At 44.6% G+C, this 25269-nt stretch overlaps 1 protein-coding gene across 3 annotated transcripts in view; it reads left to right on the top strand.

The window, feature by feature from the left end:
- MAP2K5 (mitogen-activated protein kinase kinase 5) overlaps nucleotides 1-25269 on the top strand; it is a 146134-nt gene that overhangs the window by 92289 nt on the left and 28576 nt on the right. For 2 of the 3 annotated variants that reach the window (XM_053988649.1, XM_053988651.1), the window contains exons 17-19: nucleotides 5007-5036; nucleotides 18063-18089; nucleotides 18407-18439. In XM_053988649.1, the coding sequence (XP_053844624.1) occupies nucleotides 5007-5036; nucleotides 18063-18089; nucleotides 18407-18439 (90 nt within the window). The remainder of the gene's footprint in view (nucleotides 1-5006; nucleotides 5037-18062; nucleotides 18090-18406; nucleotides 18440-25269) is intronic. The other variant, XM_053988650.1, reaches the window with a different exon arrangement.

Genomic DNA, 25269 nt, shown 5'->3' on the forward strand with positions numbered 1-25269 from the left:
ATTTATTTGCACCTTAAGAGTGTTTGAGAACAGGCTTTAGTTGCTTTCCAGCCCTGCTTCTGGTGCTCAGTCCAGGGGTTCTTCCTGAATTCGAAATTTTGATTTTTTTAAATAAAAAATTCTTGATAGTTTGGTAAAAGTCAGTATATACACGCCCAGTTGCACCTCTGTTATTTCATAACCTGGGATTATTTCTCAGTTTAGCAAGTCCTGGTTTGAAATCTGCTGGTGCATTTCACCCATCCAAGCCTTGGGGAAGGCTCTTTCTCAGGACACAACCTCCCTGAGCTGCTTTGATTGCTCTCCTGAGCTGCCTCTGTGTTTGAAAAAGTAATTGTTTTTAAAAACACACACCCACACCCCAAAAAGCTCCTCCTTGGAGCTGCTCCGAGGTGAAATGGGGTGAGAAGATGTTTTCCTGGCGTAATTGTTGGTGATTGATCCCCCTCTCGTTTCTGTTTCCACACCATTCTGCCACTGCAGGTCACTGGGCTTTTGAAAATGAAGTTTTTTACAGTTCTTGTGTTGGAGAAGAGCTCAAGGTCATCAAATCCAACCACTGGGAAGGGGTCCATGGGGAAATGGGAAGCAGCTCCCTGAATTTCAGGCATTCCCTCCTCGATATCCAGACATAAAACACTGATCAGTTCCCCAACCCAACTAATTTGAACTGAAATACTGTATTTTTGTTAAAATACCCTAAAAGAGTTGCAGGTTCTGGAGTTTCATCCTTTAAATGCAGAGTTTTGGACAGTGTGTTAATTTGGTAGGTTTTGTTTTTCCCTCCTGCACTGGGCTTGTTCCTCGTGTTCCTGTGACTTCCTTGAGACAAATGATAATTTGAAAATGCTTTAAGTGAATCTCTCATCTGTTTGTTGTTTGGGCTTTTTTTTTTTTTTAATCTTACTTTAACTGTGACACTTTTTATAAATCTAAATCTACACCCAGAGGTCACTGGTTGGCTGAACTTAAACCGTTTTACTTAGTAAATTTAATTAAGAAAATACAGTGCAACTCATAAGCAAATGAGTTTTTCCTAGTTTTAAACCAAACCACCCTCTCGAGTGCTGATTGCCTCGCTCGACCCCTGGTGATACAGAAACAGGCAAAATTAAAAAGGACATTAAAGCTTCATTAAATCTGAAACACATTTAGTACAGTGACATATCTGCAGGCTATTTCGGGGAAGATTACAGACTCTTTGCTAAGTTTCTTAATTTATAATACCTTGACAATGTTGCAGGCAGGAAATCTGAGCAGATGGATGCAGTGGTGGTGCAGGGCATGCAGAAGTGGCACAGGAGCTGGCCCTGTGTGTTTCAGCTCTCAGCTTCACTGAAAAACGTTCCCTTTTACCAAACCCCAAAGAACTTGTTGCTGATGCGTTTTGGGGTCCTTCAGTGCTCATTTATTCACCCTATATTTGTGTCTGGCTCTTTCCCCCAGTTTTTCTGCTGCCTTGGAGCCCCTGCTGAGCCTGGAGAGGTCAGTGGGAATGGAAATGCTTTGTTTGGAGTCATCATCGAGGCAGGGGTTGTTTTGCTTCAATAACATCTGCAGAAAGATGCTCTGTGCACAGAACCATCCTTACCTGCTTGTTCTCTCTGGAGTTTCTCACTGTTCCTCAGTGAAAAAATCAGAACTTGCTCTGCTTCTGGTCATGGAAAAGTGTTGGGCATTGATGGGTTTATTTCTAGGCTGTCACAACCACGCAGCTCCTCAGGATCTCAGATTTCTGCTTGGGACAGGAGGGTGGTGCTCCCAAAAGAGGAGAAGGTGGTAAAGGATGGGTTTTGGTAGCCCCACAACAGAAAATGAAGGGTCTTTGTTGAACTCTGTAGCAGCATTTTTCAGAGCCTGCCATGAGGGTGACCCAAGTGACTTTGCTGAGATGGGAATGATCAGAGAATTCAAAAATGGTCTGGGGTGAAAGGGACCTTCAAGATCATCTGGGCAGGGACCCCTCCCACTGTCCCAGGTGCTCCCAGCCCTGTCCAGCCTGGCCTTGGACATCCCAAGGATCCAGGGGCAGCCACAGCTGCTCTGGGCACCTGTGCCAGGGCCTGCCCACCCTCACAGGGAGGAATTCCTCCCCAGTATCCATCTAAATCTCCACTTTCCCACTATGAAGCCATTCCCTGTGTCCTGTCCCTCCATCCCTTGTCCCCAGTCCCTCTCCAGCTCTCCTGGAGCCCCTTCAGGCCCTGCAAGGGGCTCTGAGCTCTCCCTGGAGCCTTCCCTTCTCCAGGGGAACATTCCCAGCTCTCCCAGCCTGGCTCCAGAGGGGCTCCAGCCCTGGAGCAGCTCTGGGGCCTCCTGTGGACAAGAGTTTTGAAGTCTCAATATTGTGAAAGCTGCATTTAGCAGTAGCCCCCAAAGAAATTTTTTCATCTGTCTCACCCAGATGCTCTGGGCCCCGCTCTGGGTTTGTGATGTCTCCCCCGAGGATCTGTCAGGAATTTGTTGGTTTTGCTGGGGCTGGAGAGCAGCTGGAATTGCAGGAAGGGCCCCACCTCTGCCTGGTTCCCAAGCTGCTGAGGTTCAGGGATGTCTGGTGCTCCTTCCCCACCTCACTGCAGCTCTGACTGTGCCTCAGCCTTGTCCTCAGGAGAGTTTTGTGCTGCCAAAAGGCTGAAATTTCACCTCTGGGGAGCTGCATGTGATGTCTTGTGAAGGCTGACCTAGAACAGAGACTGGGCAGAGTCACAGAACAAAGCAGGGATTTATTAAAGGATCTCCTCCATGGATCCACCTTGGGCAGCACCAGAGCCCAGCCAGGGCTGCCCCAGGATGAACCAAAATGGTCCCAAAATGCACGAGCGCTCCCGGGGGCTCTCACTGGGATCAGCTCTGCTCCATTTGCACCTTGCAGTTCATTGTCCCATTCCAGCTTTAGCCCAGGCACTCCCATCCTGCTTGTTTTTCTCTCTCCAGCCCACGCTGTTTGTGCTCCTGGGCCTGAGCTTTGGATCATTTGTCCTTGGTGCCCAGCTGGAGCAGGAATTGTTTTGTCTCCCTGCTCTGTGCACAGAGCTCTCCATCCCATAATATGGAGCCCAGACCCACAGACTAAAGCAGCAGAGAATGTGAAAAATAGAAAATCCAAACCTGAGGCATCACAGTCTGGCCAGGTCGGGTATCCCCAGCTCCAGGGGCTCAGGGGCAGTGCCAGGGCAGGGCTGGGAGTGCCTTTGCCCAGCCCTGCTGTGGGTTTGTCCCTTGGCGTGGGTGACACGGTGGCTCAGTCCTTCAGCCCTGCTGCTCTTGCTCAGGATGGTGGGAACAGAATGAGTTTATCCACCTGGGAAATCCAGGGTTTCACTGCAGCCAGAACCTCTGGGCTAGGCCTTCCTCTGGAGCTGGTAACAGGAGGATTCTCAAAGGTTGTGTGGGGTGTAGGGAAGCTCTTGGCTCCTCTGTGGCACACCCAGAAAGACAGAACAGAGCTGCTCCGAATGCCCTGGGTCAGCTCAGGGTGTGCCAGAGGAAGTGAAGTGTGGATATCAGGGAAAATTCCTTAGTGGAAAGGGTTATCAAGCACTGGCACAGCTGCTGGAGTCATTCCTGCAGGGATTTAACAGCTCTGTGCATGTGGCACCTGGGGATGTGGTCAGTGGTGGCCTTGGAAGTGCTGGGGAGGGTTGGATTCGATCTGAGAGGGCTTTTCCAAAGGATTCCATGGTTCTAACCCTGAAAACCTTGGTCCTTCACTGAATAGCAGACAAAATAACTCCAAGCAGCTGCGTTTTGCTGGAGTTGTTTCCAGGCTTTCCCAGCGAGTGGGAGAACCTGCCTAGTACAAAGACTTTCTCTCAGAATGTTTATTAGTTATGGCCAGTAGAATATTTTTAGACAACATCCATAAAAATGTTGATTTTGGGATTACTTTGTAATGCCTGAATTGACTTATAACACAGCAGGGGCAGCAAATGCAGTCGATACCCTGGAAAAGTGGATCTGGAGGAAGGGTGAGGTTTCTCTGTGGGTGCTGTGGGCTCTCCCCACATCCCACTCAGGTTTGTCACCAATGGGGACACCAAGCTCAGCTCTGTAACCCAGATTTTACCCTGAGCCAGTTAAGGGAGGACTTTGGGAGTTGAGAGCTGCCTGCTCATCACAGATAATTATCAGCAAAGGGCAGCGCCTTGGCCTCCCTGCCGAGGCTGAACTGGTTTCATTTCCACTCCTGGGGAACCTGGGCATCCAACGGTGGCACTGAGGGAGACACAAGGGCTGGAGAAACCCAGAAATCCTGGGGAAAATGAGGGGTGCTGGTTGTGAGGGGCCCGTTCTAAGTACAGCTCTTTGTGTCAGCACAATCCCCTTTTTTTTGCCATTTCAATTTCTACCCATTGTGAGAGTTGAGAATTTTTCTCTCCTGAAGAAAATGTGCCCAAATTTGGGAACCAAATAATGGCACTGAGGAGACAAAAGGGGCTGGAGAAACCCAGAAATCCTGGGAAAAACGAGGGGTGATGGTTGTGAGGGACCCATTCTAAATACAGCTCTTTGTATTTGCAGAATCTCTTTTTTTGCCATTTTCCTCAGTTTCTGCCATTTTGAGCATTGAGAACTTTTCTTTCCTGAGGGAAATGTGCCTGAATTTGGGCATCAAAGGGTGGCACTGAGGGAAATCCCCAGAAAAAACGAGGGGTGATGGTTGTGAGGGACCCATTCTAAATACAGCTCTTTGTGTTTGCAGAATCTCTTTTTTTGCCATTTTCCTCAGTTTCTGCCATTTTGAGCATTGAGAACTTTTCTTTCCTGAGGGAAATGTGCCTGAATTTGGGCATCAAAGGGTGGCACTGAGGGAAATCCCCAGAAAAAACGAGGGGTGATGGTTGTGAGGGGCCCATTCTAAATACAGCTCTTTGTGTTTGCAGAATCCCTTTTTTGCCATTTCCCCAATTCCTACCATCCTGAGAGTTGAGTACTTTTCTCACTTGAAGGAAATGTGCCCTCCATGCAAATCTCTATAACTAGACAAATATTATTTCCTTTCCCAGCTTGCTCTTGGGAGGTTTCCATATCCTCAGGTAAGATTGTTCATTACTGCTGTTTGCCACTGTGACATTCATTCCTATGTATGAAGGTGCAGAGAGCAATTGTGAACATTTGAGCCACATACAAATAAATCTGTCCTGTTAAATTGAAAAGTGGGAGCTGCAAGGAGTCATTTAGAAGTCTCTATTGATTTTTTTTTTTTTTTGCCCCTCTCTTTTTTCTCTTCTCCAAATTCTGTTTTCTTTCCCTGGAGACAATGAAAATTATGATGATGTTAATCTTGTTCATTTTGTTGGGAGATTAAAAAATAATCCAGTCTTTACAACATTTTTTTTTGAAGCAGGAAGGTGTATCTGCTCCTTTCCTTATAATTTAATTTTTAATTCCAATTTTGAGTAATGGTACAATGGTCTAAAATCCCCTTAAAAATAGAATGTGAATGGAATACTTAAGGGAGCTTCAGATTCTTCCTTTGAAGAGGACCTAATATTAGTATTTGATGTAAATACTGGTATTTCCTAAGTTTCCACCTGAAGCTGCTGGTACAGCTCTTTCCATCTCTGGTGGCCATGGTTGGGTGGATGCTGAGCTCTGCATCACCACGGAATATTTTACTTTTTACACTTAAAAACCCCATGAAGCTCTGAACAAAACAAACCCAGAACTGGCTTTGGCGATTACTTGAAATTCTCATCTCGAGATGGATGTTAGAATTCACAGGAACAAACTGTTCAGCAGTTCCTCCAATTATTCTTTCCGGGGAGAGGGGGGAAAAAAAGTGAAGTGTCCAGGGACAAAAAATGAATTATTTGAATGTGGTTTTTAATGTTTTCATATGTTTTATGAAGACTGTTCTCTGCATCTTGGTCTCTACAGCTCGCAGTGCCTGGAGGCATGTCTGATTTAAAGGTGGTGTTGGTCTGTGCTCTTTAAGCATCTATTAACTTGCTATTATTATGCAAATAACTGTTGTAATACACATACTAATTTATGCATGGTTAGATTATGCAGATGCCTCACAAACATGGTTATTGAATAATAGGCTGGGACTCATTCCCTCTCCCATTTTTAGAAGCTGTTTTAAGCGAATTCTCCTGACACTTTTACAGACTTGGGAAGGTTTTGCCTGGGTGGAAATATTCTGATTTTTCACTTTTTTTTTTTTTTTTTTTTTTTTTTTCCTCTGCAAAATGCTCACTGGCACCGTTAAGAGAATAGACTGGGAATGTTTCATCTGGATTTTAAACGTGTTTTTGGAGGAGGGGATTGGAAAAGAAACTTACATTGGAGAGCCCTCCATGCGTGGGGAGCTCTGAGGGTCTCGATGGTCACGTTTAGGTGTTTTATAACCTAAAATCCAAAGTGATGAGGGGACAATTCAAAATGAACCTGATGGACGTGTCAGAGCACGGGGAAGGAGGTTGGAACGTGGACATTCCATGTGGTTCCAGGCAAAAATGTCTCCCTGAACTGGGAGCAAACCATGATTGCCAAGTTTAAAGATGCTTTTTGCTGTTCTAATTAAAAAGCAGATCGGGTTTGTGAAAGAATATTTGGCAAGGCAGTAGTCCATGAAATTGTATATATTTTTTAATGCAAAACAGTCGAGGAGGTGAAACTTTTAAAATGTGGCTATTAAGCTTTTCAAGCAACTGCTTTTCAGAAGGGATTTTATGTGAATTTATGTATTTTAGGCATGTGCTGGGCAGGAGAACCCTTAGAAACCTTCTTTGGTTAGGGGGATAATTAATAGGGGGGTTTTAATCTCTTTATTTTCCTAGTTAGGGCCTGATTCTGCTCATTCCATGAGTAATTCCTCCTCATTTCAGTGGGGTTATCCAGGGATTGAGGTTAATCACATGTGTGGTCCTGAATTTGTCCCTAAAAACCTCCAAGTTGCTTCCCTGTGAAAATGGAGAGTGTGGCCACGTGGGTGAGAACACCTGAAATTTCCTACAAATGGATGTTTGTCTCCAGCTGCAGCTGCAAAAAATGTATATTTTTTTCTCTTTTTCCTTTATTTTTAAGACACAGACAAATGGTGTGTGTAAATTCAGTTTAAATGAAGAAGATTTATAGGGGGAAATCAGTGCAGTGTGGAAATTCAGGACATCTTGCAATCTGCCATAAAAGTAAAGGATGATTATTTCATTTTCTGGCCTTTAGTAGAATATTTTCATGGCAGGACTTCCCACATCTTTGATAAGTATTTATTTTATAAGTGTTTATTTTGCTGATTTATTAATCATTATTTAATCTTTACAATTAAGTCTTATCTTGAAAGCACTTTGAGCAACTGCTGTGTCAGTGAAGTTCCTTACAGGTGTGTTTAGAGTTAATGTATATTTATTAACTCTTATTTTATTTTTTGTCTTGATTTACAGACTTTATTCTTCATAATCTCAATATTGTCTCAATATACAGAACATAATCTTACCAACAGCAAAAGGGAACAATCTGAGCAGGGAAATAACAAAGAGTGATGCTCAGAACTGACTTGTCTGCTCTAAAAACTTTGCACAGGGAACTCTTAAGCCTTAAAATGGAGTAAATACCTGAATTTTTGGTGTGTTGCATTGTTTGGGTGTTGGTTTTCCTCTCGTGGTCATGGAATGTGCTTTTGTAAAATGTCCAAGTCCCTTTGGAAGCGGGAGGGAGCGATGCTTGTAGGATTTTCCTTGGGTACAAAACGAAGGTTTTAAGGGCAAATTCACCCTGGATTTATTTGCACCGCTCTATTAATTAATAAGAATGGTGCATGTGCTCACAAATACTCTTGAATCAAGTTATTTTCTGCACAAACATTAAAAAAGAGAAAGGAAACCCCTTTTCCAAGGGTGCTGGTCCATAACCCATCCAGCTTTTTAGGGATGGCACACAAGGAAAATAAGTTTTACATTTTCCTTTAAAAATTTCACCTTAATTCACATTATTTTGATTTTACCCAAACAACTGGAAGGAAAACCAGATACCCCAGAAGGCCATGGCACCTTGAATATTTAATTGAATTTGACGTTGGAACCCCAAAGATCCGAACAAAGCTCACAGAGAATCCCAGGGATTGAAAAAACCACGATGGGGGCAATGACTTGTTTAATGATAATGCAATTGAGGAGAAGTGAAAAGAATTGCTCACTAAATATTCTCGGCTTGTAGTGAAACTTTACACAAAGCAGGGTGTTAAAGGGATGGTGCATCCATCAGGGAAATATTCCAGAGGAGCAGGCAGCACTCAGCCTGATTTCATCAGCTGCAGGACCACCACCACTGTATTTAAAAGACTTTTACATTTAGGAAAATACAATCCCAGCCTTCTCTTAATAAATGAGATGAAAACGACCTGATTTTTTTTTTTTTTTTTTTTTGGTTTTTTTTTTTTAAGGAAAAAGCATCAAAAATATTCCCATCCCTCATTCCACCCCCTCCCATCCCGTGCTCCCCCTTCCCATCCTGCTGCTCCCCCCCAAATCTGAGCAAATACTGCCCCTGGTATTGTAAAGCTTTGAATGTTTTCACACCCCATTAATTTATTACTTCTCTTGCCTCATCTTTAAATTTTTTTCCCCTCTTTTTTTTTTTATTTTTTTTTCCTCCTTTCCTTTTTTTTTTTTTTTCCCTTTTTTTTTTTTTTTTTGTTAAATTCCGACTCCCCGCTGCTACAGCGATTTTCATCTTGTTGTTAATTTTCCCTGCTCCATATGGAGCTCCAGACATTTCACCTGGAGGCTGTACTAGATTTTGCTGTAGCGATCGCACTTCCGGAGGCCAAAACTGTCATTTAAGGTTCCCGGTGCATCTGTCTACGCCAGGCTTTTTTTTTCCTTTTTTTTTTTTTCCTTTTTTTTTTCTTTTTTTCTTTTTTTTTTTTTTTTTTTCCCGGCACCGGGAGAGTGTGAATAACAAATTGGATGCACCTGAGATTCGGATGATTAGTGTGTTTTGTGGAGCTGGGGCGACTTGTAAAGCAGATTGCTGTAGGGATGGGGAGGGCTAAAGAGCCACCCCGGGTGAATCCCCCTTTTCCACGCGGAGGGGGGAAAAAATTAAAAAAATATTTAAAAAAAAAAAAAAAATTAAAAAAAATCGGGAGCATCCCGGCACCAAATATTTCATCCTGCCTTGTCATTGATTAGAAAAGAGCCTTTAATTTCATTTCACCCCATGTTGTGATTAATTTGCATTCTTTGTCAGAAGTTAATGGAGTTTTTTATGGTTTGCTCTGAAATCCTTGAAGACGTCGGAGTTGATCTGATGTTTATACAACCGCCAGCGGAATTTTTGCTGTTTGATTGATGGAGAGCTTGATGTTATTCCAAACGGCTTTTTAAGCTGTTTTTAAGAATTATTTGAATAAAATGCGAGCAAGATATTGTTATAACGGCGGAGATTATCTGTTAAAAATCTGTTTCAAATAAAGAACATGATAAGTAGGAAAAAAGAGATCAAAAAGACAGGAGGAGTGATGGACGCGGGAGATGATATTTGTTAAAATAGATCAGCCAAGGATTCAAATAACTTATTTCAAAATGCAGTGGGAGCAAGAGACCTTAATTTAAGGCTTTCTTTATACATAAACAGAGTTTATTTTTGCAGCAGGAGAAATAACAGGAATAAATTAGGGAAGAATTTAGTCATAGTTGGATTTTCCCCTTGATTTTTTTTTTTTTTTTCCCCCCTCTCAGCTTTTCCCCCTTCCTTTTCCCAGCACTGTGAGCACAAAGTGGGAGAGACAAGGCTGTCAGAGCTGGTAGTCCAACAAAACGCTGACATATCCCTGCTCTCAAGGAGGAGGCATCCTTAAATCCCACAGCAGAGGAAGCAGTAGTGGATAGCAGGGAATTTTACAGCCCAGGAAAGCGCTCGCTGTGGACCTGCCGTGCCTTTGCTTCCTGAGAAAACAGAACAGGGAGGGGAAAGGAAAAAAAAAAAAAAAAAACAACCAAACCAGTGGAAGCAAAGAGCTTCTTGCTCCTCCTGGTAGGGAAAGGTTTGTACTCTTCCCAGATCCCGGGGTTTGAAAAGCCTGGGAGGGAGCGGGTGCTCAGCTGGGTCCTGCTGCTCCGGGGGACAATGAGCCTCCCCCGGCCTTGGGACACGGCTCCTTCCTCCAGCAGGACACCTTGCCCTTTTTTAAATTATCACCATCATCATTCTTACTGTTACCCTTTTATTTCTGCTCCCAAAGCTGAGGGGTTTCGCAGCATCTCGTTTTTCTCCCTCTGATTTTTTTTCTCCTCTCCAGTTCTGCCCTCGCCGCGATTTCTGCCAGCGAGGTTTAATTCCGAAAGCTCCCGTGCCAGCTTTTCCGTGGAAAACGTGGATTTATTTGCTGTATCTTAGTTTGCTAAATAATTGCCTGCCTTGAAATGAAGTTGCTGCTTCCTGATCCCTGCATTAGCACGGTGCAAGGTTCTTTTTGTTCTCTGCAATCCATACTATTGACCAAATTCGGCCTGGGTTCATTTAAATGGAAGCAGCTTGTCAAGGGAAAAAATATTTAGTTAAAGTTGGGATGCGAAATAACCACTTTAGTGTTGTTTTTTCCATTGGCAGAAGCATCCTTTAAGCATTCATTTCTTTGGGGAGGATAAATTGAGGGTTGTTTACAGCGTGTTTCCTGGTAAGAAAGGAATGTTTTGTCTTCCAGATCTATCATTACATCGAACCATTTAAAAGACATTAAACACTGTTCAAATGCTAATGCCAAAAGAGTGAATGAAATTGTTGGGTAATATCTTAGATATGATAGATTTCTGCAAATCCTTTTGCTTTTGTAATATATTCCAGAAATCACTGGCAATATTTGAAGTCATCTGCTATTGTTTTAAACTCTTCCTAATTTCTTAGCATAGGTTTCACATAGATCATTCCTGATAATTTACTTCAGATACTTTTTGCTTTATTTTTTTTTTCTCCATAGCCAGAAAATAGTTTGAACTTGAATTTGATTTGCCTGTTAGAAACTTGCTGTAAAATTTGAATTTAGTTTGTTTTTCCAGATGTGCTTTTGTGTCTGGAAAATGGAGAGATTTTAGAAAATTTTTTTTTAAGGATCTGTTAGGAATCTGAAATATAAGGAGAGAAATTTTAATTATTTATCCAAGCTTTCTGATATTTTTTGAATGTAAATTTAATGTTTAAATAATATGGTCAAGTGCAGAAATGGAGGTAACCAGTAAAATTTTATAATAAGTTTTAATGTAATGATTTTATAGGAAGTTTTAATGTGATCTTAGTATGTTTTAACAGTGGCTTATTGGTTTGGGATCTTGGAAGGCTGATGTGCATTTTTTAATCTCTAATCCTAAGAATTCCAGGCAGTCTGAGGGAGGAGGGCTCAGATTTGTTCCCAGGATTTCTTCTGTCTTGCGTGGAACGAGGTGGGCTTTAAGGTCCCTTCCCACCCAAACCACTCCAGCTTTCCATGAAATACTGAAATTCCTGCAGAGAGGTTTTTGCAGATCTGGAAGGATCTCCTGCGTGAGTTGGTGGACTGGGAGATGTCCCTGGAGGGCTTGGAAGGAAACTCCTCTCCCAAATCCCGTTCCTGCCGCGATGCCCGGGAAGGAGTTGCCTGAGTGGGACCTTAAACCTGGGACTGGAGCTTCCCTGAGGCAGAAGGGCTGCAGAGGGATTTGTGTGCTTGGGCTGGCCCAGGTGGCCCTTGGAGAGCCATCAGGAAATATTGCATTTACTGGAATTTTATCATCATCAAAGACTGCTCTGGGTTGGAAGGGACCTTCAGACCGTATCATTCCATCCCCTGCCATGGGCAGGGACATCTCCCACTTAGCCCAGGGTGCTCCAGCCTGGCCTAGGGCACTTCAGGGATCCAGGGGCAGGCACAGCAGCGCTCAGCACAGGCTCTGCTGGCCTGGATGAGGAGCACTTCCCTCCCAGGAGATGACCAGAGACAAGCCCACTGCTCCTTTGCCTGTTCCCTGGGCAGGGCTGCAGCTGTGGGAGCTCAGACTGGAGCTGTGCTTCTCAGCAGCTCCTGCTCCTCAGGGCTGGAGAGGCACTCGTGGGGGAGGACACGGCATTCCCAGGGTTTGGGCTGTGCCAGAGGCTCAGGAACGTGTTCCCTCAGGCACGGGGTCTTCTCCTCCTCTGCTGGGTGGTGGTTGCTCAGCACAGCGAGGAACCTCCAGCCCCAGATGAGGAGTGAATAATTCTGAGGTGTTTCCCTCATCTCCAGAGCTTCCATTCTTCTGCCAGCCTCATGGAAATTTGGGGTTGATTCCTGAGGGTGCAACACAACCCTCCGTGGGCAGTCCAGTGACACAGGAGAGGATGGTGGTGCCTCAGCTTGGGTAGAAAACTCCCCTGATGAACCCAAATTTTTATTGCTCTGAGTTACTCCCCTTCAGCTGTCCCTGGGGTTGTGACATCTGCAGTGATCACAGTTGATTTTGCAGCTCCTCAGAGGAAGATCTGAATTTTTTTTAGATGGCTCAAAAAGTGAGACATTTCCGCAATCTCCATTTCACCTGTTCATTTCCAAGCCAGGAGGGACCTTGCAGGGTTGTCCTCAGGAGCAGGGACAATCCTCGTGGAAATTCATCTGCTGCTCTTCCACCCTGCTGCTGCTGGAGGCTCTCAGCTCCTCAGATTTGTTCCTCTGCTTTGTTCCTAGGAAGGTTTTTCCATGCTGCAGGACCTGAGGGCAGTTGTGAGTGGAAGGAGCACGCGGCACGCGTGCAGGAGGGGTGCTGGTTATGATGTCCTTGCTCTGTTTCCAGGTCTCCCTGGATTTCTGACTGTTGGGGTTCTCCTCTGAACGTTCCCACAGCTCCCTGGGGATGCCCAGGCTGAGGAGGCACAGGGAGGAGGGATCACCCTGAGTGGTTCAGCCTGTGGTTCCTGGACATCCCACCGTGACGTTTGTGGGTTTTTGGAGGTTTGGGGTTTTTTATTGGATCCTTCAGAGCATTCTGTCATTTTCTTCCTGCTCAGTTGTGCTCATTTTCCCTCTCCCACGGTGTCCAGCAAGTTCTCCTGCTGTTCCTCTCTGTTGTCATTTGGGTGACACCAAGCAAGATGTGGGTGGAACAAAACCCAGGTCTCTGTTCGGTGTCTGTTGGACCATTCTTTGTTCTCCTCACCCACTTTTTGTGGCGCTGGGAACGAGGCCTGCAGACAAGGTTTGGGCTGATGGTTGGACTCTGTCATCCTGGAGACCTTTTCCAACCTAAATCATTCCAAGATTTTCAACAGCAATTTGCTAAATTTGGGGGTTTTTTTCCCTTGTCCCTACTCCTGCTGACCAAGGGATTTGTTGTCAGGGTGTTCTGGTTCTACTCTGGTGTAGAAATTATTGCTGGGAGGAGTTGTTGCCACCACAATCCTTCCAACAGTGTGGAGCTTTCCATGCCCACTTTGTTGAATTGTGTTTCTAAACTCTGGTAAAGAGATTTCTCTAAGAAGTGGCTGCAGTTCAATGGTGGATGAAATAATCTCTTTATATAAATTTGTTTGGAGACCTCGGGGAAAAGCAGCATAATATAATTGTAAGAATATATTTAATATTAAGGTTGTTGTGAATTGTCTATTGTTTTATTTTGAAATAATTTTCTTCCTTTTTTTTTTTTTTAATGTTTTGTGACAGTGATTGAAGTTTGCCGTTTGCAAAATCCCCAGATGGGGATGGGGAAGGTTTAGAATATCAGGAACAAATTAGGGGGGGTCATTCTCACTGGTTTAGTGCTTTGACTTCTTGCAGAAGTATCAGCAATTGCAATTTTGCAAGAAATTGTAAAATATATCTGAAGATCATCCTTTAATTCCACAGGAATTGTGGAATGGTGGTGAAGCCCCCATGGAAACCAGAATATTTAGATATTCCTTTACCTTTTATGTCAGGGCAGAGATAAAGCTTTTGTCAGTAGGACACGATGTTATTTTTTGCTGTTAAAACTCAACCCTCATTTGTGCAGATGAAAAATAACTTCTATCTGCTTTTAAAATCCACGGGAAGAGAAATGTTGTCGTGTGAAGCCTCCCTTAAAAATCATAACTGTATGATTTGTTGGTAGATGGGTTTTTCTATTAAAAAAACACTATCAGGAGCTTGAAAAGCAGTATATATGTAAAGAGAAAATTTGTTAACTGCTATGGGAAGATCTAACCCTGGGTCACCTGCAAATCTCTCAAACAAGAGCTCCAGGGCAAGTCCTAATTCCAGGGAGTAAAAGCGAAAATTAAAGCTGTAGCTGGTGACTCCTCCAAGTTACCCGGGGTGGATTCATTTGAGTTTCCTTGATTGTGCTGGTGGCTGCAATGTGAAAGGGATGGGAGAGGTCTTCTCAGCCACCTCCCTGCCCAGGGATCTCCATGGAGACAGAAAAATAACCTGATGGTCTGTCAGAAGTTGCCTTTCATGACCAGAGGCATTCATTAAATAGGAGATGAAGCAGGAGACAAACTTTGGAATTTTTAACCAGCCTTGGGGGGGAAAAAAAAAAAACCTGCTTTTTGGAGATTGTGCTTTCTGGAGTGGTTTATCCAGGTTCCACTGGTGTTCCGTGGCATGAGAAATACTCTGATAGTGGGACAGATTGATTGATCATTTCCCTGTTTATTTATTGATCATTTCCCTGTTTCTGCAAGTCGTGAACCGTCACACGCCGTAGGTAAAGCCACAGAAAATACAAGGCAGGTTCAAAAATGTCAAATGGCAGAGCTATTTCTGCAAGTTCAGACTGTTGCATTTGCTTTTGGAAAGTTGGAGAAGCTTCTGAGCAGGGGGAGTTGGTGGTGGGCAGAGCTCAGAGATGCTCTGGTGTGGCTGAGGGAGAGTCTTGGTGCTGAGAGGCTAAAAGTGACTTTTCTGAGGGGGAATGATCATGGAATCTTGGAATGCTTTAGCTGGGAAAGGATCTTCAAGTTCAGCTTCATTCCATGGCAGGGACACCTTCCACCATCCCTGGCTGCTCCAGCCCCATCCAACCTCACCTTGAACATTCCAGGGATCCAGGGGCAGCCACAGCTGCTCTGGGAATTCCAGCCCAGCCAGGAATTCCTAATTCCCAGTATCCCATCCATCCCTGCCCTCTGGCAGTGGGAGCCATTCCCTGGGTCCTGTCCCTCCATCCCTTGTCCCCAGTCCCTCTCCAGCTCTCCTGGAGCCCCTTCAGGCTCTGAGCTCTCCCTGGAGCCTTCCCTTCTCCAGGGGAACATTCCCAGCTCTCCCAGCCTGGCTCCAGAGGGGCTCCAGCCCTGGAGCAGCTCCGTGTCCTCCTCTGGAGTTGCTCCAGCAGCTCCATGACCTCCTGGAGCTGGGTGGTCCCAGAGCTGGGCACAGGATGTTCTATCAAGGACATCAGAGTGTTCCTTGATGCTCTCAAAACACGTCCTGCTTTTTTTTTTTTTTTTTTTTTTTGGTCTTCTTTTCACTCTGGCTTTTCTTGTGTCACTGCTACCATATCACTATTTAAAATTCCTCACGGAAAACATCAAAACACAACAATCTCCTCAATCCCCAAGTTTTTTTGGGCGTCAGGTGGGGTAGGAACACCTCAAATTTTCTCCCGCTTTCGAGCTGCAGCCGCTGCACTCGGATCCCTCAAGGTGAAGCTGCCTCCAAAACCTCTCGTCTCCCAGTAATGCACAAAAACCTGGCACTCAGGGGAGGAGACAAAAACGGGACAACATTTTCTGAGGAGCCCTTTTAAAGCAGTTGTTAATGCTCAGGAAAGCTGCTGCTTCCCTTTTCCCTGAACTGTGGGCAAGAGGAGAAGCCCCGGCCGTAAAGTTGTCGGCGCTCGGCTTTGGTTTATGGTGGTGGAAGCTGCCCCGTAATGGGAGCTGGGAAAAAGGTAAACAAGGGTGTTTTTAGCAGTGAAAAATCTGCCTAATATAAACACAGCAAAGTTCAGCCCCGCTCCCAAGTTGAAAAATACGGCTGCAGCTTTGTGGAGGGAAGGGAGGAGCAGAGCGTGGCCTCACCAGCCATTTATCCAAGGCAGGGAGAAGAGGTAATCCATCTAGCTGGGGAGTCTCGGTGGCATTGCAGAGAGGAGAGCACGGGAGCTTTATTTAATTGAGAAAATGAATCAATTACAATGATGTTGCATCATCAGATGCGAGGGAAGCGGCGGCGATGTCGTTACACCGGGTAACAGTGTTAAAAAGTAATTGAGTGTCTTAAGCGTTTTGAATCAATTCCAGGTAGTGGCACGGCAACCTCAATGCAAAATTTATGAAGATGATCTCCAAATAATTTGTTGCCATCAGGATTGTGTAATAAAGGCTGGTAACGACGTGTGTGGGAGCGGGGCCACGGCTGGGCCGGGCTCCGGCGGCGCCGCCGGTGTCGCGGGGAGAATTCCCTAACACTTGGATTTGTGTTGCTTGGTTTTTCATTAGGAGGGCCGAGTGCTTTTATTAGAAATGATATTTTAAATCTTGCTCTGAAATTGGATGTAATCATACCCGTGTTGGGGCCGCTCCGTGTGACCCCACCTCGATTCCCTTCCGTGACAAGAGCTATTTTTCCAGGAAGGAAATGTGACTGATGATCTGTTTGGCTAAAAACTGTTCCTGTGCTCTAATGTAAAGAAGCTCCAAATCATCCCTATTGAATAAGCTCAGTCTATTTTGTCATTTAACATCTGGAAGTGAAGTAGGGGAAAAAAAATAAAGGGTTTTTATAGCCACGGAATATTTCGCTTATTAGCAAAACCAGCAGATTTATTCTGTTGAATTCTAATAGATGGAGATTGACGATTAAAAAATATAATGGGCTGCTTCTGCCTATTTACTATTGAATTTTCCTCCTTAGAAAAAATAGATTTTTACTCAGGAACTTTGTGTGCTGCTGATACAGTAATAAAAGACTTGAGGTGTGTAACAGCAGCTGTTTCCTTGGTGCTGGTCTTCACCCTCCTCTCTGTCCCATTTTACAGCTGGAAAAGTGTTCCTGGAGGATCCTGCCCCTGCCTGGGGATGGGGAAAGAGCTCCCAAAGCTGCTGGGAGCCCAAACATTCATCATCCCGGCACCAGGCAGGGGAGAGTATGGAATGGAAGGGGCAAGGCAGAGGATTGGGGTTAGAAAAGAACATTTTCACTGAGGATCGTGTTCTGTTTGCGTCAGGATTACGTTGGGTTGCCAACAACTCCGTGTGTGTTGGGCAAAACCAGGTGATTAATTACCCCAGCCATTAGAAACGGGGTGCCCTGGGAAGTGCTGGGAGAGCAGCACCCCAAAATTCAGTAATTCAGTGTTTTACACAAAGCCCCTGCTCTGTGCTTTGTGTTTCATTCCTTGTGGTGGGATCCTGCCTTTGTTTCTTTTTTCCTCATCGAGGGGAACGTGGGTCAGGAGATTTTGCAGCTCTTGAAGCAGTGAGAGGTTCTGTTAGTGCAAACTGTGGATGGATTTCTCCCCCAGGTTGTTCAGAAATTCAGAGAGAAATCTTCCCTTTTCAGTTGAAAACAACACAAAGTTCACCAAACTTCCCCATCTCATAGGTGGTGATGCTCTGCTCAGAGTCCAAGGAGAAGTGGATAAAAAACTTGGGGAAAAGTGGAGTGTTAAAGGCTTTCCTGAGCAGCACTAGATACTTCAACCACATAATTAAAGTTTTCTTCACAAAAAAGGGATTGTGAGCAGAGCCTGGCAGTAATCCAGAATTCTAATTTCTGACTATGATTTAATTTCAATTTTAAATAAATCGGTTTTTAATTTAAAAAGAGTGAGCTTCATAACATTAGCAATGATTGCAACATTAAGCCCAGTGTTCACAATCTAGCAATATAAAACATTATTTATATCTGAATCGTAAACAGCCTTTTGAAATGGATTATGGTTTTTCTTCCTATTCTAATACAACCTGGAGGGTACTAAAAAGTGTTGTGTGAAATTAACATTCTGCTGACTTTCGCCTATAAATGAGAAGCGAGCTATTAACATTTGTGTATTTTCATTATGTAAATTGTGTTAACACATGCCCACAAATTGCCACCAGCGATGCAATAATTTTCTCTCAGTGATCATAATGTGTCCAAGTGAGTCATTTTGATTATGACATGCTAATTACATATTGTCTTTTTTCAGATTCAGAAAAACCAGGGATCTTTAATGGTAAGCTTTATGAGTTCAGAAAAAAATTCACTTTTCTTTTTCCTGATGGCTGCTCCCTCTGCATGCTTGAATGCCTTGTTTTAAACTTAGCAAATTGCATTTTGAAGAAAATGCAAACCTTTAACTGCCTGTATTAGATTAGGTACCATTAGAAATAATAGAACATCCTGAGCATCAATGTTTTGATAAGAGTTTGCTGCCGTTGATTAATCTTGCTATATTTTATTGCATTAATGATTTTTTCTTTCCACTCCACTGTAAAGATATTGCATATAGTCTAATACTTTTTTTTCCCCCCTCTCTCCTTGCCATTGCAGCCTCTCCAGTTATTGCAGTGCATTGTTGATGAGGTGAGTCGTCGTCTTATGTGCTTTCACTCCTAAAGTCATTCCTAATGGAGTGGAAAGCTTATATTTTGTTTCCTAATGAAGCACAATGCCCAACATCCTCCCCAGCACAAGTTGCAGCTTGGAGCTCTCACACATGAACTGGCCTGGTCCCGCTCTCTGCTGCTTTTCTGCTCTAAATATTGAGTTTATCCAAGATTTGGGTGTCTCACGAGGCAGGGCTCGGAGCTGCCGGGGTCCTGGAGCCTCAGCCTCGTCGTGGGACTCCTTCCTCTGATGAGTTGGGACAGGGACAACCAAATCTTCAACGTGGGTGTGTTCAAGGAGGTTTTGATGGGCAAAAAGGGCATTTTAACGAGGAGAGAAAATGAGGGGTAAGCAGGAGAGCACCTGAATGTCATCCAAACATTTTTATTCAGCCAGAAGGCCACAATAAAATACCAGGATGCAGGAGATGCAGGTGTGAGCAGGAGACTGGATTTCAGTGGCAAAACATCACATTTCTGGAGAGAAACACTCCTTGCATCTCCCACATCCCTCCCCAGCTGAGCTGTAGCAGGAGCCCAACTCTGAACAATGAGGAGATAGCTGAGGGCAGACCCCTGTCTTCTAAACACTTGAAAAATGTTCCAGAATCCTTGAAAAAGTGGAGGTTTTTTTCTCCCTTGAAAGAAGCAGCTCAAAGTCAAGAGACTGAAATCTCTTTAATAACTGTATCACCACTTGAATCCTTTTTAAAAGGCTGCAAATGGTTGTGCTGTCAAAAAAAACTGGAGTTTGCTTCATTTTTAGTGTTTATAAGGTGACACTGCTAATTAGGGGGTTCCATCAGGAAAAAAGGAGACCCCACTCTCTACAGAGTTGCCTCAGCCTCCAGCAGGAGGTCGTTTCCAGCTCCTCAAGTTGAGTTCTGGGTGCTGATGTGTCTAAAACCTGTCTGAAGTCATCCAGCTGCTCCCAGCCTGTCCCTGTCATTTTTGTGGCGCTTGGGATGAGCCAAGTGCTCCTCTCTGTTGTCTCCACCCTCCTGGGCTCACCTCAGAGAGCACTTCTGTCCTTCTGGTAGGGAATGACTTGGTGGCTGAGCTGAACTTCTTCCTAAAGTGGCATTTGGGCCTCGAGGGGTGCAGTTGCATTAAAATGGGCAAAGATCCTCTGTGTCAAGAGAAGTTTTCCCAGTCTCTCTTTGCCCTGGCTCTTGGTGGAGATCTGCTTCTTCGGGTGCTGCTTAGGGAATTCTGTTTCCTTAATCTCTTCCCTCCGTCGTTATTCCTCTTACACACATCTTTGCTGGAGGCGTGGATATTCCAGAGCACCAGAGGTGGCATTGCCACCAGCAGAAGGCCCTCTCCATCCTCAAGGAGGGGCAAGGATTGGGGTTAGAAAAGAACATTTTCACTGAGGATCGTGTTCTGTTTGCGTCAGGATTACGTTGGGTTGCCAACAACTCCGTGTGTGATTAATTACTCCAGCCATTAGAAACGGGGTGCCCTGGGAAGGGCTGGGAGAGCAGCACCCCAAAATTCAGTAATTCAGTGTTTTACACAAAGCCCCTGCTCTGTGCTTTGTGTTTCATTCCTTGTGGTGGGATCCTGCCTTTGTTTCTTTTTTCCTCATCGAGGGGAACGTGGGTCAGGAGATTTTGCAGCTCTTGAAGCAGTGAGAGGTTCTGTTAGTGCAAACTGTGGATGGATTTCTCCCCCAGGTTGTTCAGAAATTCAGAGAGAAATCTTCCCTTTTCAGTTGAAAACAACACAAAGTTCACCAAACTTCCCCATCTCGTAGGTGGTGATGCTCTGCTCAGAGTCCAAGGAGAAGTGGATAAAAAACTTGGGGAAAAGTGGAGTGTTAAAGGCTTTCCTGAGCAGCACTAGATACTTCAACCACATAATTAAAGTTTTCTTCACAAAAAAGGGATTGTGAGCAGAGCCTGGCAGTAATCCAGAATTCTTTTAAATGGGTGTTCTGAATCTGAGCTCCGAGGAGCTCAAATTGGGGTGGATTATTGGACTTGATGATCTGAGAGATCTTTTCCAACCTAAAGGATTCTGTGACCTTCTGGCAGCTTTCACATCTCCTCAGGACCAGACCTGCTCCAGTCTTCTCACCAAAACTTCAGCCAGGGAACTTTGTGCTGGCTGTAAACATCTGAGTACCTTCACCAGTGGCATTTTGGTATTTTTTAGATTTTTTTTATGTTCCACAGCAAGTGAAGTCATCATTCTCCTGAGGTGGTGGTCAGTGTGGGCTGTTGAAGCTCCAGGTGACAGAGCACAGCTCAGCTGAAAGTTCTTTTAAGCTCCACTCGCTTTGTTTTGAACACACTCGATGTCAGAATGGGAATATTCAGAATTAGAAATCCTGGTTTGCAAGACTGGTTATTCTGGGTCAATTTTTCCCCTTGGAGATCTTAAAATTCCCTCAATGCTTCCCCTGGATCCAGCTAAAGCTTCAGAGCCTGATCCAGGAGAACCTAGAGATGTTTTAAAGTGATGAAGTGAAGATCTTTATTCTCTCTGGTAGTCACTTGCTGGTACTGGTAGTGATGGGATTTGGTAGAACTTCCACCAAAACACGGCAGGAATCCAAGCTAATATTAATTACTAGGATTAATTAATTCAGCTGCCCAGAGAAGCTGTGACTGCCCCATTCCTGGAAGTGTCCAAGGCCAGGCTGGATGGGGCTTGGAGCAACTTGAGATAGAGGACACTGGAATAAAAATTCCTTGGGAAGTTTTAGGTTTTCTGCAGCAGTGAGGGTTTTGGAGCTGGCTTTAAACTCTTAGTGAAGCACAGTTTGGCAGTTTGAGAGGTGTATTTGTTCATTTTCTAGGACTTCAGCTGACTCATAGAAAGGGTGAATAAGCCATTTGAGAAGCAGGACAACTGGAGCAAAACCAGCCAGTGGTTCCTCTGAAATCACCACAAACCGTGCCTGATGGGTTCTGTTGAGAAATGATCTTATGTGGCTGCTGATGCATCAGGGCTGGGATTATTTTTAATGGCAGAATTAGCGAGGAGCATTGTGTGGATGGGATAAACGTGCCTGCCAGAGCCTTTATTTTTTACCATGTGGTGCCTCCGAGTGAGCTCTGATCCAGCTCCAAATGAGCCACGCTCGTTTAAGCACCGATCCTAATTGGAGCAGCAGCTCCCACCATGGCAAGATCCCTGCTCCTGGCCCAGAGGTGGGATGGACTGGCTGTTAGAGGAGTTCCTCCTGCCACAGGCAGCAGCAAAGGCAGGCTGCTGTTATTTGGGGTGTTGGATATTCCAGCACTGGGCTCAGTTTGTCCCCAGCTCCAGGACGTGCGGCCGGTGATTCCCGTTGGGAAGGACACGCCTCGCTGGCTCTGAGAGCCTTTCCAGAACGTTCCACATGAGGGATGGACAGGGGCTGGAAGCAGGAGCCTGGCTGGGAAGCTATCCTGAATGTGACTTTGTCTTTCATGGTGGTACAGCCAAGGAATTTGCCATGGATGGGGATTGTGCTTCCAAAGCAATAGGTGCAGTTTCAAGCAATTCCTAAAAGTTTTTGTTGGAATCTGTTCCAGATGCACAAAAAGAGTAGAACTAGGAGTTAGAAATGGAAACCCCAGAGCCCCAGGAGCAGCTGAGGGAGCTGGGAAGGGGCTCAGCCTGGAGAAAAGGAGGCTCAGGGGGGACCTTGTGGCTCTGCACAGCTCCTGACAGGAGGGGACAGCCGGGAGGGTCGGGCTGGGAGCAGGGAACAGGGACAGGAGGAGAGGGAACGGCCTCAGGCTGGGCCAGGAGAGGTTTAGTTTGGATATTGGGAACAATTTCTTTGTGGAGAAGCATTGGAACAGGCTGCCCAAGGCAGTGGTGGAGTCACCAGCCCTGGGAATGTTCCAAGAAGTGTGGATGTGGCACTTGGGGACAAGGCTCAGTGGTGAGCATGGAGGTGCTGGGTTGGCAGCTGGACTCAGTGACCTTGGAGGTCTCTTCCAACTTTGGCAATCCCGTGATTCTTTGACTGGAAAAATGCTAAAAATTGCAGGTAGAATCCATAGGTTTTTAACATTCTCACTGCTCACAGCCTCACAATTTCCCTTCTATTTTCTCTTGAGCTGACAGAAAAAGCCCTACTTGTTCCTTGCTCAGCCTCCAGATCTCCAGCAATATCCCAGACACCCCACCTGGGCCTCTTAAGTGTTCTGATATCTGCAAGGGTCACTCAGGAAATCAAATTCCACTTCCAAATTCCGAGAACTGTAGCATTGGTCATAATTCTGCATTTTCCTTTTGATGTATTAGAAAATCTCAGTGTAAAAGGTAAATGAGGCAGGTCTGCATTCCCAGTTTGGTAACTGGTGAGTTACTGGGTTGTGCACCTCTGCAGAAAACGTGGGATTGGGTTTTTCAGGTAAATCAGAGCTCTGTTCATGGCATTTTTTTGCATCCCTTGAAGTAGGTTGAGAAGTGTCATTATTTTCAAGGCCCTTCCAGCTGTAGGCACTTATTTCCCTGTTATCTTGCTGTCAAAATATGTTAGTAGGAAATCACTGTTCAGAATCATTTCGGTTGGAAAATAGCTCTAAATTCATCAATCCAACCTGTATTCCAGCTGCAGAATTCCTGAAACCTTCTAGAGATGCCATTTCTCCTGCTCTCTGCTCAGCTCAGCATTCCCTGGGTGGTTGCAGACTGGGTACAAAAATCCCAAAAGCGCAGCCCCAGGAGGAGCTTTGTGGTTTTCAGCATTTCAGCTTCCCATCCTTTGGATCCCACAGCTTTAGAGGTGTCTGCTCTGCATGTGGAGAAGCTTGGACAGGCAGAAAGCTGGAAAACATCCTGTAGGGTCCTTTAAATATTCCTTCAGCTCTGCAGGGCTGTTTTGTTTAACCTTTGTGCAGTTGGAGTGTCCCTTCTGGGAAAGCAATTCCTGCCAGCCCCTGGAGCACTTGGGGCTCCAGCTCTGTAGTTAAACATCAGCTCTGCTTTCCAACCTTTTCTTCTCCCTCACCTGAGAGAAATTAATTTTGGTTTCAAAGGTGCCGTGGTTTGTCTCACTGGAATTGTGATGTAAGTGTTGCTTTTGGTTTATTTGGTTTTAATTGTATTGGATGAGGGAGGAAAAGAACTCGATTTTTGCAGTTTTACATGATTGTGTTATTCCAATTCCATCAGAAGCTCGGGGAGGGGAGACTTCCAAGAGCAAATCCTGGTTTGTACAAACAGGAGGCAGCATTGCAAAACCTGCCTGGTTGAACAAGCCAGGCAGAAATTGAGAAGAAAAATTAATTAGTTGTCCTCATGAATCCTTAGCCTGATGGCTTCATGAGTAAGCAGAGAGAAGCTTTCCATGAGTTTCTTGAGCATTTCTGTCAAGTGCCCCCACAGAGATACTTGGTCTCACAAGACTGCAGTTTAATCTAGCTCAAGGACTTTCCAAACTCCACAAATCAAAGACCTCTTTTTTTTTTTTTTTTTTTTTTTTTTTGTCTCTTTTTAAATCCTTACTCCAGGAACATTTAAGAGCTGGTGGAGTGTTAACGCTGAGCTGTGAAGCATTTCACTGTCAATATGTTTTCAGATTTTCCTGTGGAAAAAAAAATTAACTTGCACTTAATCCATGTTTTCTGTATAGTTGTTCCTATTATCTTTTTTTTAATGGGGCTAAATATGCCCCTCTACTTATTGGAATAGCCTTAAAAATTCCCAGGATGTTCAGCTTGATCAAATAACATGAGGAGGGTTCCTGAATTCCTTCACCTTAATGAATCCATGCTGCATTTTGCTCTTGCTGTAAATGCAGTAAAAAAACTCCACAAGGCTCAGAGTGAAGCAAGATTTAATTTCTTTTCTTTAGGAATTTCTCTTTAGGTTCTCAGCTATTGATTTAAATGTAGGAAACCTGGAAATTTCTGGCATTTTGGAGATTTCCATAGGTTAAACACGTGTGTGTGTGTGTTTACCCAAACCTACAATAATTTGGTTTGTGGATAAGCTGGTTTAAGGAACAGTTTTATGGAGACAGAAACTGTGACCTTACCAGTGTATGAGATTCAGAGACTTCTACAGGAACAAGGTAAAACCACAGGTAGGAATTGCTGAATAATTACCTTTAGACCAACCTGAGCAAGAACCTTCCCAGGAGAACAAGCTCATTTAATGGTTCCTAAAACTCAATCTTGTGGATGTCAATGGTCATGCTTGATTATTTGCAGCGGTGTTTTATGAAAAAGCAATAAAAATGCATCAGGAGGGTGCAGGGGAGGGAAGGGAACAACAAATGGGTTGAGTTTTTTGCCAGGTCCCCTCGGTGTGGCCGTGTGTGTTTGTCTGCCCAAACCTGCCGTGCTCTGCTGCCTGATGAGCGACAGGAGAGGGAGGAATTCTTGGGTTGTTGGAGAGAAAAAGCAATTACACTTCTGGTGGAAGGATTAACCTGTTTTTGCAGGCCCTTCAGAGGCACAGAGCCTGGCTGATGCCTTTTTGGGGCTACCTAAAAGCCGAGGCCAGACAAAAGTAAGGGAATAAAAATCAGTGATGTTTGTTGTAGGGCTTTCAGGTACATTTCAGGCATTCCTACACCCAAAAAATGGACCACAGGTTTTCACACTTTTATAAGTTTGGTCCATTTGCATACTGGGGGTTAATTTCCCAATTACAGCTTCAGCTAATGAAGTCATTTACCCCAAGTTTGCTCCCCACAAGTCACTTTTGTTTCCATCTCTCAGGGCCTGAGGCAGTGAGGTGTCCTTGATTGCCAGGCTGGAGAGGAACTGTTGTGTCTGACCAAAATGGGAAGGCAGCAGCTCACACTGTACATGGAGTTTAGAGTTACACACTAAAGAATTGCAGGATTATAAA

Source organism: Vidua macroura, chromosome 12 (genome assembly GCF_024509145.1).
Source record: "Vidua macroura isolate BioBank_ID:100142 chromosome 12, ASM2450914v1, whole genome shotgun sequence".
Taxonomy (NCBI): Eukaryota; Metazoa; Chordata; class Aves; order Passeriformes; family Viduidae; genus Vidua; species Vidua macroura.